The sequence below is a fragment of the Phocoena phocoena genome, chromosome 1, assembly GCF_963924675.1.
Source record: "Phocoena phocoena chromosome 1, mPhoPho1.1, whole genome shotgun sequence".
NCBI classification, from domain to species: Eukaryota; Metazoa; Chordata; class Mammalia; order Artiodactyla; family Phocoenidae; genus Phocoena; species Phocoena phocoena.
Window position 1 is genome coordinate 154,156,071 of NC_089219.1, and position 14,416 is coordinate 154,170,486.

Here is a 14,416-nt window from a genome sequence, read left to right on the forward strand (position 1 = left end):
GCTCCCCTGTGCCACCATCTACCACAAGAATAATGAGACTGACCTTTTAAATTGTGGCACAGCAAAAGGACCTGGGTCAGAATTCTGGCTCTGCCACTTATTGGATAGTATGGCCTTGGGTAAGTCACTGATTCAGCTTTTTCAGCCAGAGAATGGGAATAGTATCACCTACCTTGCAGGATTGTGAGAACTAGAGATATTATGAAAAGTTCCTAGTGTAGCACAAAATCATTATCATTACTATCAGCTTCATGCAAAAAAAAAAAATACCTAAAATCCAAAACTGGCAGAAAAATATTTATGTGACAAATATTTTTAAAGAAAGATACACAAGTCAATCTCATAAGTTTATGAAAACCCTGTCACCTGCTTTATTTCTAGAGAGGGGTAAAGGGAGAAGAGGAAATATTCACTTGAATTTGAGGGGCAGCTAAATTGGAAGCAACAGTAGCAACAATTTTAAGCCTCTAAGGTTACTCTGATCCATAAGGGAATGCTGAAATTTCCTTGTTTGGAGATTTAAGAGTTTAATTTTCCCCTAAAGCGAGATCATCCACTCTGGCTGGGATAAAAGAATAAAGAACAAACTCAGTAGCACCAAATGGGGTTTAACACAGAAAATAGGGCCAGGTTTCACCTTTCAAATGCAAAATTTTACATTAAAATATGTTTATAAATCATAATGTTTTTACTCCTGATTCAATCCTTCTCCTTCCCCTAGAAGGAGCCCCAGAAACCTGAAGAGCATGTGCATTACTGACCAGATATACAATCAGCTGCCCCTTCCAAACTAGAATCTGATTACAAATGGACTGGCCTAGCTCAGGGCTGCCCTCAGTGACGGGAAGCAGTATCTATGCCCTCAGGGAGAATGGATACTGAGGATGCCACCAGTCAAAAAGTCGAATGCTGTGCACTGGGTCCAGGATGACTTGCACACCCTGTTCACTGCGCAGTTTCCGACCTCCATGGACAGGAGAATCTTGGAACACCAGTCTCACTCGATGATGCCGCATGTCCGTGCTCACATTGATAGTAAACTGGGAGGGAAAAATAAATTCAGTACTCAAATTAAACAACCTTGTTTTCCTATGACTCACTCTAAAATGAGACAATCTAGAAAACTGACATGAACTAGGCCACAAAATAATCTCTAAGTTATACCAACAGCACTATACTATCTTTTTATGCAAAGATATTAAAAATTAAGGGTGATTTTTATAAGTTTTTCTTAGCTTCATATATTTAAACGGTGCTAAAGAAAGCCTCTCAAATGGCTGAACAAATTAGGACACATGCACATAGACTACCTTAATGACAATTTTAAAAAACTGGATTAGAGCTATAAGAGATGACTTGAAGGGATTCTGATGAGATATTATTGAGCAAGTTAAGCAAGATGCATGAAACTGATCTGATCACATTGTTTTGGAAAACAAACCACAAAATCTCTAAATGTTTATGTATACGTAAATCTGTATAGAATTCTAAGAGTAGGAAGTATATGGAGTATAAGTATATAAATAAGTCATTAATGTGGCTTAATGAGAGATGCCTACAATAAAAACAGATATATGACATAATCTCAATTATACAAAATTATTTAAGAGAGTGGGTATATACATGTATTGAATATATATTAACAGATACATTAAAGAACAGTTCCCCAAAAGTTAACTGCAGTTATAGGATAGCGGAAGTCTAAGTCACCTTCACTGTTCTCAATGTGTTTATGTATTATTTAAATTCTTCACATGAAGTATGAATTATTTATTTTACCATTAAAAAAGAATAATGCTATTTTCAATGTGGAGGGGGAAACATATCTCTGAACATAAGCTTAAAATACAGAGAAGATAAATTACATGAACTCACCAGTTGCCAATCCAGTTAAAAATGTTAAAAACACGGAAAATACACCAGAAGCATATTTGTTGTTTACTAATCTAATTCTTAGCTAAAATCTAATTCTTAGCTAAACCTTGAATAGTCAGAGCATCACACAAAAGACAGAGCTGGTAACGCTACATTTTAATATTCCATTTATGATACCACACGCATGCCTTAGGTCCTGACATAATGTGTTCATGTATAAGCTTCTTCATTAACCTTAATGGGATAATGTTTCTCAAACATTAATGAGCACTACACAGGAGATGCAAAAACATTCTGTTCACTATAGAGAAGGAAACAGAAGTAAAATATTCTCAGACATAATTAACTTCACAAATATGTCTGTTCCTAGTATACAAGTCTGCTTTCAGATTTTGTTTAAAATTATTCTTCAAAGATTTCTTCCTCAATGGTTAAATTTACAAATTTCTTTCAAACCCTAAGTATAGTGAGTCTATGAAAGAGCTGAGGATGACATCCTGTCTCCACTTACCAGGGTAAATATCATTCCCATGACAATTGGAATAAAGATGAAATTGAGGGTGGTGACCTGCAGTAGGCAGCAGTCCTGGTCTGGGTTGGTATGAACATCTTCATACTGAATGGGAGGCTGCAATCCTCCCATACACTTGCTCTTTAATCTAGGGGACTGAAGAGAATTAAGAATTACTCTAATGGGTTAGAGAAAATGTTTATGGCTCTAAGACTCCACCAATGAAAATGGTATGGCTTAACTAAAGCTGCTGAGATCCATTTTTCTGTTATCTCTTCTCTCTTTAATATACATATCAGTTTCTATACAGATCAAGGAAAATCTGACCTTTGAAAGACATGGAAACACATTTGGATGAGAAATGTGACAGTGGGTGCTTCATTTAGATGGTGTTTCCTACCATCTGGCAAGACATGGAAACTTATAGCTCTATCAGAGGCCCTCCAATGTTTGAGAGATCACAAATTCCTTGTGACTTGTCAGACTCCAAAGAACATCTGCTGCACAAAAAGGGATGGAAGCAGAAGTGCCCATCTAATTCCAGGCATCATAAAACAAGAGTCACAACTCTCAGAGCTAGAGGAAATCTTAGCATTCACTTTCCTGCAGCAGCTCTGGTCTTGGCTTGTATACACTGTGAAGATTGCCCCTCAGTTCCCTCCCAAAAAGCTGCTATGGTGGACTCTCTACCAACATCTAATGGATATCATAGATTGTGGACATCTTATTAAAAGCAAATGATCAGAGCCAAAATTCATCCCTAGAACCGTGTTTTTGAAAAATCAATGTAAAAATATGATTTACTTTAAATACAAACTTATCTGGAACACACTTGTCATCAAGTGAGGGATAACTAATTCTATTTGTAATGTGTCACCTCAGTGAGATACTAAGTATGGGAGACAGGTGGAGGAAATGAGGCTGCTGAGGACAAGAAGTAAAGACATGCAGAAGAGATCCTCACTGTAGCCAAGATCTCAGGTACAGTCCAAGAAAAAGGCAGAGATAAAGGTGCAATAGTATCTACTCTTCTTACAGACTCTTGGCAGTCCCTCTCCCCATGGCTTGCCCAAACTGCCTCAGATATAAAACCATATGAAGTATTGTTGTTTACAAATACATTTGCTTTGAAAAACAAAAAAATTCTTAGTCAAATAACCTCAGTACATTGTTATAACAAGTTTTTCCCTTTTCCCCACTTTTAAAGTCTTCAAATATATAGAAAAGTTAACAAAACCATGCAATAAACTCCTGTATACCCTTTACCACTGGATATTTTGCCACGTTTGTTTTCTCTCTCCCTCACCTCTCATTTTATATATATTCACATATTAAGAAAAAAAAACCACATGAACTCTTGGGGTAGGGGAGGCAAAGCCATTTGAAAGTAACACTGGCATTCCACCCTTATTCAACATGAATAAAGATACATATATAACTTAGTAACATGATCACACCTAAGAAAATTAACAATAATTTCATGTAATCTAATATCCAGGGCATCCTCAAATTTCTTTAATTGTACCAAAAATGTCTTTTATTGCTCTTTGTTCATTAATCCACGATCCACTCAAGGTTTATTTACTCTTTGCATTAAGCTATTAAATCTTTGTGCCTCTTTCACACAAAACAGTTCTTTCTTTCATTTTTATGACATTATATGTTTTAATGTGTATTATCTGATTTTAATGAGGCAATTTTATGTCTAGTAAAATTAGAGTAAGCTATTACCTGAAAAGCAAAGAGATGATAAAAGCACACACCTGCTTTTTGAACTTGAAGTTGAATTCCCACATTGGCTCCTGTCTGTTCCCAACAATCTTTCTGCACCAGAAAAGTAAGCACTGTAAGGAAATAAAAATAACCTTTCTGTTTGCTAGCACTAAAGCCAGCCACGGTCCCAATGCTGAGATTTCACTTTGGCACGGATAGAAACCCCCACCTCCCCCGCACCACCACTACAATTTGACACTGGTGCAACATGAAAAGAGACAATCCCAAGGCTATTCAGTAAAGAGAAGAGGTACCAATATAAGTCAACCTCAGATGCTATTGAGGTCAACCCCTATTGTTCTCATCTTTAAAGACAGAAACATGGTCTCTAGAGACTGGGGCATTATCTGATTCAGCAGGCCACTCCTCTATATTAAAATATAAGGGCAGCCAGTAGCCACCAGACAAGATGATAACAAAGCCATAAGGCAGGCAGAGACAGCCAGCCCTGTACGTAATAGGAGCAAACCACTCAGGACCTTCTGGGAGCAGACAGCCGGTATGGAAACTACAGAGGTGAGCTGAATTCAGTCTAGAGTAAGCCCCTCAAGGAAAGTCAGGCTACAGCTAGGGTTAACACAAGAAGTTAAGTACCTCCCAGGGGATAAGGGGTGGGTCGTCCGCCGTGCCAGCTGTCCTGCCCTTCAGACATGCCCTGTAGGTCCTGCTGTTCCATCAAAAATAATGGGCTTGGCTTTAAGGGGCAAACACTTCTGCTGCCAACACAACGGCTCCAGTGTCCCACACAAGCTATGCTACTGAAAAGAGAGAGAGGGAGAATCAAATACGAAAAGGTGGAGTCCAGGAACATGGGACAACTTCCCTTAGGCATGCTGGCAACTTCCTGAATGCCATGCGATGTGGTTATACTAGCAAGGCCATGCATGGGACACCTGCCACTGCAGGTCCCACATCCTCTTCAGAAGATCTCTAACAACAGGTACAAAAGCAGCAGACAGGTGGCCTAGCCTTCCTGTCTGGATTAAGACCTTAGTTATCACCACCTTGATTTTAGCCACTTAAAAGTCACTTTTTTAGTCCACTTAAAAAACTTAATATACAATTATAAGAATATGAAGACATGGGTATTTTAGATTTAGGCAGTAGCACTTGCATTGTGCACTGGAGCCGCGAGGATGTGTCAAGCATGAGGAGTTTGCCTAACGCTGCTCTGCTCCCAACAATTGATTCACCCCTAGCATGGTTAGCTTTGGGATGATCCCCACCTCACCTGACAAGATCAAATGTTTTTTGGGGGAGAAAAACTATAAATGTGAAATGATACACTGTCCACTCATATTACAAGGAGAAGGAATGAAATTCTACTCACCCAGCATTCTAATCCTGCCCTAAATCCATCAGCTAGTGTGACATTAAATTGGCTCAGCCAATGGCCCTGACCACCTCAGTTTGCAACCCTGGGGGGAACCATGATGATCTCGAATCAACAGTTCCCTTTTAATCAATATGTATCAGGTAGAATGTTACCACACTAGAGCTGAACTAGGGGAAAAGAATCATTATGTAACATCCAAAGCATAAAAACAAAACAGAAGAGAACAGGAAGTGCCACAGAACACCAGACTTTGGGTAGGAACAGAGTAATAAAAGTTATTAACAAACGCAAAAGATACAAAATTTAGACAATAGTATTAGTTGAATGAGAAAAAGGCCGAGACATCAACTTGCCTAAACAATCATATATGCTATACTAGTCTAGCTTGGCAAAGATGTGTTCACTAGATATTTCATTATGGCAAAAAAAAAGGAGAGAATGGACCAAAGGCTTATAGACCTACTTACAAATCAGAAGAATGCTAGAACCTTGAATACAATGTACAAATATAAACTACTGGGGAAATTCCAAGATATAAGGAAAGGCCTAGAACACAGTAAGAATTTTAGAGGGCTAAAGTCTATGAGTGGAAGTACCTTATAGTCTCTGAAACAACCCACCCCTGAGCCTGGCAATAGTGGGCACTTTGCAAATGCTGAAGAAGTCCACACCAGAATCTTTTAAGGTTAACAAGAAAGTGGAAATCCAGATGTCAAGGTCACATTAGAAAAAGAAAATTAGTAAGTTGTTTTATATCTTTGTATCATGATTTAAAGCACCTTTTAAGAATTATAGTTTACATCTACCATTTGAGTTGTGTTCTTCCTAGCCCAAACCATCAAACCATCTAAACCATCTAAAGTGGCCCAATGTATAAGGGGCATGAAGATAAATTAAAATAAAGAGAATAAGGAATATGCTAAAAGCACAAGAAAGCTTTAAGGTAAAGATAACATGAGCCAACACAGCACAGCAGGAATGTCTTGGGAGAAGAGATACCCATGAGCTCTGAAAGTTTACATTAGTCCCTTAGCAGCCTGGTACCTATGGCCCTAGACCACCCCATCAAGGAAGCTGGAAACAAGCCATGATAACAGGCCCATTATACAAGAGTCCATTTGTTAAACCCCAACACTAATTGTCACTTACTTTGGAATTCTTTAATGTGCTAGGAGTGCTTTCTGGAATGGCTGGATTCTTGGAGATTCGAGCAGCAAATGGCTCATACATATGGTACAGAGATCGGATCACACATGCCCGGAGACAGCGCAGCTTCTCCATTGACTCTGGTCGCAGGCGCAAAGGCAGAGAGGCATCCAGCGTGTAGTGCCTAAAACATGACACATTACTCCTACCAATAAGTGACCTCTCTCTTCTGCTCTAGGCCAGTCTCCTAGGACTCCTAGGCTCAGTACAAATTTTACTATACTATTCCACTGGCCAGTAGTTAGTTTGTCCCTAGTGCTCTCACATACACACACACAAATCACTATCTCCTTCACTTCTTAGCTACTTTTGCGTCTCTTCTATGCAAAACCCAATATACCTTGTAATCCTGTACTCCTCTATTCATTTAAAAATTTTAAATCCTCACTATTTCACTTTAAAAAGGGGGCAAGTCTCTGACTTTATACCAGTACAATATTCTTCAGCTGCTCAAAAAGAACCTGCACTGGGGAAGATCCACCAAGTTCTCCTGTCACATGTCTCAGAAAGTTCTCTACTCCCTGATACCTCACCATCCCCTTCCACCACATTCTTACTGACGATTTATAATCTTCACTACACTTCTAACCCTGCATCAAAAGTCAGCCCTCTTACTAATCACATCATTCACTCCCTCTTCACCACTACTATACACAGAGCAGCATAACTACAAAGACTATATGATACTTCAAGATGACTAGCAAATCTAAGAAACAACAAATCCAGTTGCAAAGATAAACAGATGGGCATCTATAACTTCTGAAAATTCTAGCTAAGATAAACCGCTGAAGAAAAGTTGGTAACCATAGGGAAGACAATTACCAGATGAATTAATAATATCAATTTTAAATTAAAGAGGAGCTCAAGGAATTCAAAGCTAGGTTCATGCCCAGGCATGCAGTAGAGAAAGTGAGAAGAGGTCACCATCCAGAGAGTAGCTCCAAATCAAAAACAACAAGAAATAAGCTACACAGATAACAGTGAGCTCCCTGTGGTCGCACCTTCGGTACAACCTGGTCCAAAAGGCAGCAGTGCAAGTGACAGTCCAGGCATTCTTACAAATCAGGGAAAAATTCACAATGTCCTCAGGACGGATATAGGAGGCCAGTAAGAGCCAAATATCCATGGGATACTCTTCTCCTCCAGCCCCATCCAGATCTTCTGAAACAGAAAAAAGAACTATAACTTTTGACCTTCTATTATATGCACATATAAAGATCCCCAATCATTTCAATTCTCCCAGGGCTTGCACAGTTAAGAAAATGGTTTAAATAGGTCCAAGGAAGCCTCTCAAACTCATCATTTCCTGCTTATTCTAGCTGCTGAAAACTTTTGTTTCCTGTTGCCCAAGTGAATAGGTCTTGTTCTTAAGGCCTTTATTTAACCACTATTTACATACTATTTTGAAGTTTTCAAAGTACCTTTGCATACATTATATCATTCAACTATAATAATTTTTCAGTGGAAATAAGGAAAATATTATTGTGTCCATTTTACTGTAAGAAAACAGAACGTTGCACGTATTCAAGGTAAACAGAACCCAGTTTTCTCCCAAGTCCAGCTTTTCACTATAAATTCTGCCCTTGATTTCCCTTGCAGTTCCCGTCCACCAAACATTTTCTTCAATTCAGTCATTTAAAAAATAAAACTGATTTTAAAATGGTATGAGGAAACCTCAAAGTACAAACTAAATTAAAAAAACCAAGTAAGTTACAGTGTACTTTCATTACTCAGTAATTGCCTTAGATATGTGTCTTCTGGTTTCTTCTTGTTTCATTGTCAGCTTGATCTACAATTCTGGCCACAAGCATCCAGTATTCAAGGATACCCTGTGATGATGTATCCCCACCTCTTCCTCCTTCAGACCTCATTAGGATTAATTCTCTTGACCCTGAGGTCCACTATACATGTCAGGTTCAAATAAAAATTCACACTCCACAGAGATACCAGAATCGGGGCTAACCATAATCTTTAATTGAGACTTAGTTATATAGCTATCCAAAACACAGCTTTTTTCTTTCTGTTTCCTGAGCAGAAAGCCCCTACAACTACCTCCCTGAAGCTGCCTCTACTTTTCTAGCTGCTTCCTGCAGCTCTATGACTCAATCAGGTTCTTGCATTAGGTTCTTCGTAACAGAGACCAATGCTTCTAAAACAACATCGTCTTTTTTGGTTCTTATGCTTCTTGAAATCTCCAGTAACCATTTAAGGCTCAGCCTACCACATTTGGGGCCCCCTTCTCCCACATTAAATCTCTCTCTAAAAGAGAAGGCAAACAACTATCAGAATTTCCTCCACTGAGACCCATGAGGACTTTCACAAAGCAGAGTACTATTAAAAATTTTCTGTTCTTAGGGACAAAACTCAGTAATTATAAAAATTGCCAATGTTTTACACACAATTATTAAGAAATTTCAAAACATAGGAAATGGAATCAGCAAAGGAAAGCTTCATGGAGATAAGTTATGAAGGACAAAAAATTTGATATTCATAGGTTAAGGGGAAAAGTATTCCAAGTGAAATAAACAGCTAACATGAAGCCTGGATATTTAAAAAAACAAAACACATGTGAGGGCAATAAAGAGACAAGTCTAACAAGATTTTGATGGTATTAAGAAATTACTGTTGGGCTTCCTTGGTGGCACAGTGGTTAAGAATCCACCTGCCAATACAGGCCACACAGGTTTGAGCCCTGGTCCGGGAAGATCCCACATGCCGCAGAGCAACTAAGCACGTGTGCCACAACTACTGAGCCTGTGCTCTAGAGCCTACAAGCCACAGCTACCGAACCCGCGTGCCACAACTACTGAAGCCAGCGCGCCTAGAGCCCATGCTCCTCAACAAGAGAAGCCACCACAGTGAGAAGCCTGCGCACCTCAATGAAGTATAGCCCCCACTTGCTGCAACTAGAGAAAGCCCACGTGCAGCAACGAAGGCCCAACACAGCCAAAAATAAATAAATAAATTTTAAAAATAATAATAAAATAGCTTTAAAAAAAAAGAAATTACTAACTTTTTTAGATGTGATAATTTTTTTAAGAGCATTTACCTTTTGGTGATAACTACCAGAATATTTACAGATATAAAAATGGAATATCTGGAAATTGTTTCAAAATAATCAAGTGTGTTATGGGGTGTGTGTATGTGTGTGTGTGTGTGTGTGTTGAGGTGGGGGTGAGGGGGTAGTGGCTGAAACAAAAGTGACCATGAGTTGATAACTGAAGCTATGTAATAGCCACATTGGATTCATTACACTATTCTCTCTTCTTTTGTATATGTTTCATTTTTAAAAAGCTAAAAGAGGGGGAAAAAAAAGACCAGTTTGATGAGAATGAAGGACCCTAATGGGGGTAAAGTGCAGCAAGGAAGTAAAAGATGAATTATAGCTAAGAGTTTGTAAACCACAAATCATGTATCTGATAAGTGACTGGTCTCCTGAATACATAAGAATTCTTACAACTCAGTAATAAAAAGATAACCTAATGTAAAAATGAGTGAAGAATTTGAATAGACATTTCTCCAAAGAAGATACACAAAAGGCCAATAAGCACATAAAAAACGCTCAACACCATTAGCATGCAAATCAAAACCATGAGATACCACTTCACATCAACTAGAATGCCTATAGTTTAAAAAGTTAGACAATAACAAGTGTTGAGGAGGATGTGGAGAAACTGTAACTCTCATTCATTGCTGGTGGGAATATAAAACGGAAACTTCATAAAAAACTTGGCAGTTCCGCAAAAAGTTAAACATAGTTACCATGCGATCCAGCAATTTCACTCCTACCTGACAAAAATAAAAATATATGTTCACACAAAAACTTATCCATGAGTTTTCATAGTAGCATTTATGACAGTCAAATAAAAAGCAATAAAAAGGAATAAAGTACTGATATATGCTACAATATGGATGAACCTTGAAAACATTATGTTAAGTCAAAGAAGCCAGACGCAAAAGACCACATATTATATGATTTTGTTTATCTGAAATGCCCGGAATAGGCAAATCTGTAAGGACAGAAGTAGATTGGTGGTTGCCTGGGGGAAGGGATGGGTGGGAGAGAGTGTTGGGAGGGAATGAGGAATGATACTAATAGATTTGAGTTGATAGAAATGTTCTAAACTTAGATCATGTTGATGGCTACACAACTCTCTTGCACTGCTGGTGGGAATGTGAATTGGTACAGCCACTATGGAGAACAGTATGGAGATTCCTTAAAAAACTACAAACAGAACTACCATATGACCCAGCAATCCCACTACTGGGCATATACCCTGAGAAAACCATAATTCAAAAAGTCATGTACCAAAATGTTCATTGCAGCTCTATTTACAATAGCCAGGAGATGGAAGCAACCTAAGTGTCCATCATTGGATGAATGGATAAAGATGTTGTGGCACATATATACAATGGAATATTACTCAGCCATAAAAAGAAATGAAATTGAGTTATTTGTAGTAAGGTGGATGGACCTAGAGTCTGTCATACAGAGTGAAGTAAGTCAGAAAGAGAAAGACAAATACCGTATGCTAACATATATGGAATCTAAGGAAAAAAAAAATGTCATGAAGAACCTAGGGGTAAGACGGGAATAAAGACACAGAACTACTAGAGAATGGACTTGAGGATGTGGGGAGGGGGAAGGGTAAGCTGTGACAAAGTGAGAGAGTGGCATGGACATATATACACTACCAAACGTAAAACAGACAGCTAGTGGGAAGCAGCCGCATAGCACAGGGAGATCAGCTCGGGTGCTTTGTGACCACCTAGAGGGGTGAGACAGGGAGGGTGGGAGGGAGGGAGACGCAAGAGGGAAGAGATATGGGAATATATGTATATGTATAACTGATTCACTTTGTTATAAAGCAGAAACTAACACACCATTGTAAAGCAATTATACGCCAATAAAGATGTTAAAAAAAAAAACTCTGAGAACATACTAAAACTACTGCATTGTACACTTTAAAGAGATGAATTTTATCTCAATAAAGATGTTTTAAAAGTCTGTAAGCTCTTATGTGGAATGTGCTCAAAACCAAAAAGGAAAATCAAGAGAAATATCTAATACAATGGTGATGACAAGTAGGGATTTAAAGCAAGAAATTAAGGAACAAAGAAGTGTTAGGAATGTCTATTAACATTCTTGGTTCCGGAAAAGAGCGGTATCACTGACAATAATTGGTATAACTTCAAAGCAAAGTCAGTTCATTAATTTATTGATTATTTCAATATATTTTAACATATGCAAAAGTCTGTCATCTGATTCTCAAGTATAGGTGAAAGTTCTCACAGATCTGAGACCAAAAATACACATATCATTTATTACATTAGTTTCCTCCTAACTCTAGCTGATCATCAGAACCACTTTAGCTTTAAGAATTCTGGGCTCTACCCCAAGAGTCTGATTCCTTAAGTCTGGAGCAAACCAGTGAATGATGCATTGGCACATTGTATACCATTAGTTTACCTTTCTTTGTTTCATTTGTGTAAGTTTTATTGCCACTAATACATAAACATCACACATTTTTCTATTTCCTACAGTACCTACTAGACACAAAGCAGGCATTAACAATTGCAGAGCACTTAAAAGTCCACGATAATAATCTAACTTTCGCTGAAATGAAATTGGTTATATACAAACCACATATTTGGGAGAGAGAACATTTTTGTCACAACTCTGCTTCCTTACACATTCAGAAATGCAAAGGCTTTTTGCTTTCCTGTTGCTATATGGATTTTACCTGATAATGATATGTTCTCAATGAATGGCTACTACTGTTACCAATCGCCTTTCCTCTCAACTTTAGATATAAGTAGAAAGCCCTGGTATATTGAAGTCCTGTCCCACTAGAAAGATCCAAACTCTGGTTCTCCACTGGTATCACCTCTTGTGCTACTGAGAAAGTGACAGCTTCAAGTTATCACCACAGATAGGACTAATAATCCAAAAGAGAGTGAGCCCTGTACCTTTGTGCCTCTTGCTTTTCTTTTTTCTGGAGGCAGTTCTTTCATGGATGCTTTCCTCCTGGGCATCAATCTCATCACTGCTGTCAATGATGTCACAGGGCTCACCAGCCCCAGAGAAAGCTTCTACTGCAGGAACCTGGGAGGCTTCCAAGCCACAAAGAGATTTTACTAGAAGAAAATAAGAAGAGAATGAGATGGCAGAGTACCATGGCTTAGGCAGGATATCAGCATCCATACGGAAAAGAAAAAAGAAAACAAAAGCAAAAGCTGTGTGAGTCTGCTAAAGGAAGCTGAGAATCTTAAAAAATATATATATATAGCATTTTAAACACAAAAAATTGGAAAGTAAAGAGCAAACTGACTCCAAAGTTGCAGAAACTGCTTCAGACCTGAAGAAAAAGGGAGTGAATTATTCTCCACTATAAACCCTTCAGGGTAAAAGCAAAAGGTGAATGCTATTTTCATTTGCATAAATTCTGAGGAGCAGTGTTTGAGAGGAATTAAACCCAATTTAACATTATTCCTGGGCTGGAGACAGTACATATCATGAAAACACAAGCTTCAAGGACCCCTGAGTAAGAAGCTTGAAAGTAAGAGAAGCATGAGAAAAGGAAAAGAATAAATAGTTCAAGGTTATTACACAAAGAAGCAAACAGCAGAGTTAAGTGGAGAATATATGTGAACAACAGGAATAAGATTAATAACCAGGAAGAAAGCAGTGGAAACCAAAGAAGAGTACGCAAAGTTTTTTGTTTGTTTGTTTGTTTATGGGAAGACAGAAATAAAATATTTCTGCTACGGAAACTGCTACTGCTCTTGACTAATCCTTCCCCTCCCCTTGAATATATGAGTAACCATCGAGGAGAGCAAGCATGTTTACGGGAAGACGCCTAAAGGATTGCAAGAAAAACATTGAGGCAGAATCCCAGGAAAATAAAGCACCTAGTTCTCTCTTCACTGAGTCTGAAAAGACTCGTCGGAAGCCTACCTTCCTGCTGAACAGCATTGGCGACGGCTTTCTTGACCCTTCCAGACCTCACGACGGCCGGATCCGAGTTGGCATAATCCGCCACAGTCACTGAAACACAGCACCAAACCTCAAAGGAGGACGCCTTCTCTCCTCAGCTTCCTCCCCACCAAGATTTCCTGCTCACTCCAAGTCCCCAGTCCAGCCGCCCTCCCGTCGCAGGCAGGCGAGCATTCGCCTCGGTGCTGTCCAGCCCCCTCCCTGCTTCCAGCCCCAAGCCTTTCAACGCCCCCGCCCTCGCCCACCTCGCCCAGAGCAGGCGTCTTGGGCCCGGAACTTGAGTCGCTTTCCTCTCTTGGGCATGGCGACTGTGTCGGGGCGAGGCCGGGTTAGCGGGCCAGGACCCCGGGCCATGTTTCAGGCCAGAGAGCGGGAAGCAGGAGCCAAAGGCCAGCTCTGCCCGGCTCCGCAGCCATTCCGCTCCAGGACCGCAGCTCTCGCGAGGCTTTGGACAGGGCTCCGCGTCGCACTGGCGGCCAACCCCCCTCTTCAGAAACCAATCACCACCTGGTCTAGGCAGTACGTCATCATCCAGCGCCTAAGGGTCAACCTGCGTCTGGTTCCCTAAGGGTAGCTGGTGGTTCTGGGCAGTGTGGGTTTTTTTTATCATACGTCTTGTAAGGTGATTTGGTGTCTCAGACCCGAAACCCACAACCCCGTTGATTAGAACTGAGTTTACATTATGGTCTCCCCGATTTTTCTGCTACTGCCTCTGTCC

The 14,416-nt window shown here is 39.5% G+C and overlaps 1 protein-coding gene across 4 annotated transcripts; it reads right to left on the bottom strand.

Annotated features, from left to right (window-relative positions):
• Window positions 1–284: 284 nt before the first annotated feature.
• On the bottom strand, window positions 285–14,166 carry TMEM183A (transmembrane protein 183A). 4 transcript variants are annotated; one of them, XM_065873457.1, is made up of 8 exons: window positions 13,944–14,166; window positions 13,660–13,749; window positions 12,672–12,839; window positions 7,703–7,862; window positions 6,645–6,825; window positions 4,150–4,230; window positions 2,387–2,542; window positions 285–1,040 (listed from the first exon to the last, which is right to left on the bottom strand). In XM_065873457.1, exons 1-8 carry the CDS (start codon window positions 14,050–14,052, stop codon window positions 855–857), a joined length of 1,131 nt encoding a protein of 376 aa, XP_065729529.1. In that variant the 5' UTR covers window positions 14,053–14,166; the 3' UTR covers window positions 285–854. The 4 variants fall into 4 exon arrangements, with proteins under 4 accessions (XP_065729529.1, XP_065729538.1, XP_065729556.1 ...); XM_065873466.1 differs by having other exon boundaries at window positions 855–1,040; window positions 7,703–7,859; window positions 13,944–14,052; XM_065873484.1 differs by lacking the exon at window positions 13,660–13,749 and having other exon boundaries at window positions 855–1,040; window positions 7,703–7,859; window positions 13,944–14,052.
• Window positions 14,167–14,416: the final 250 nt, after the last annotated feature.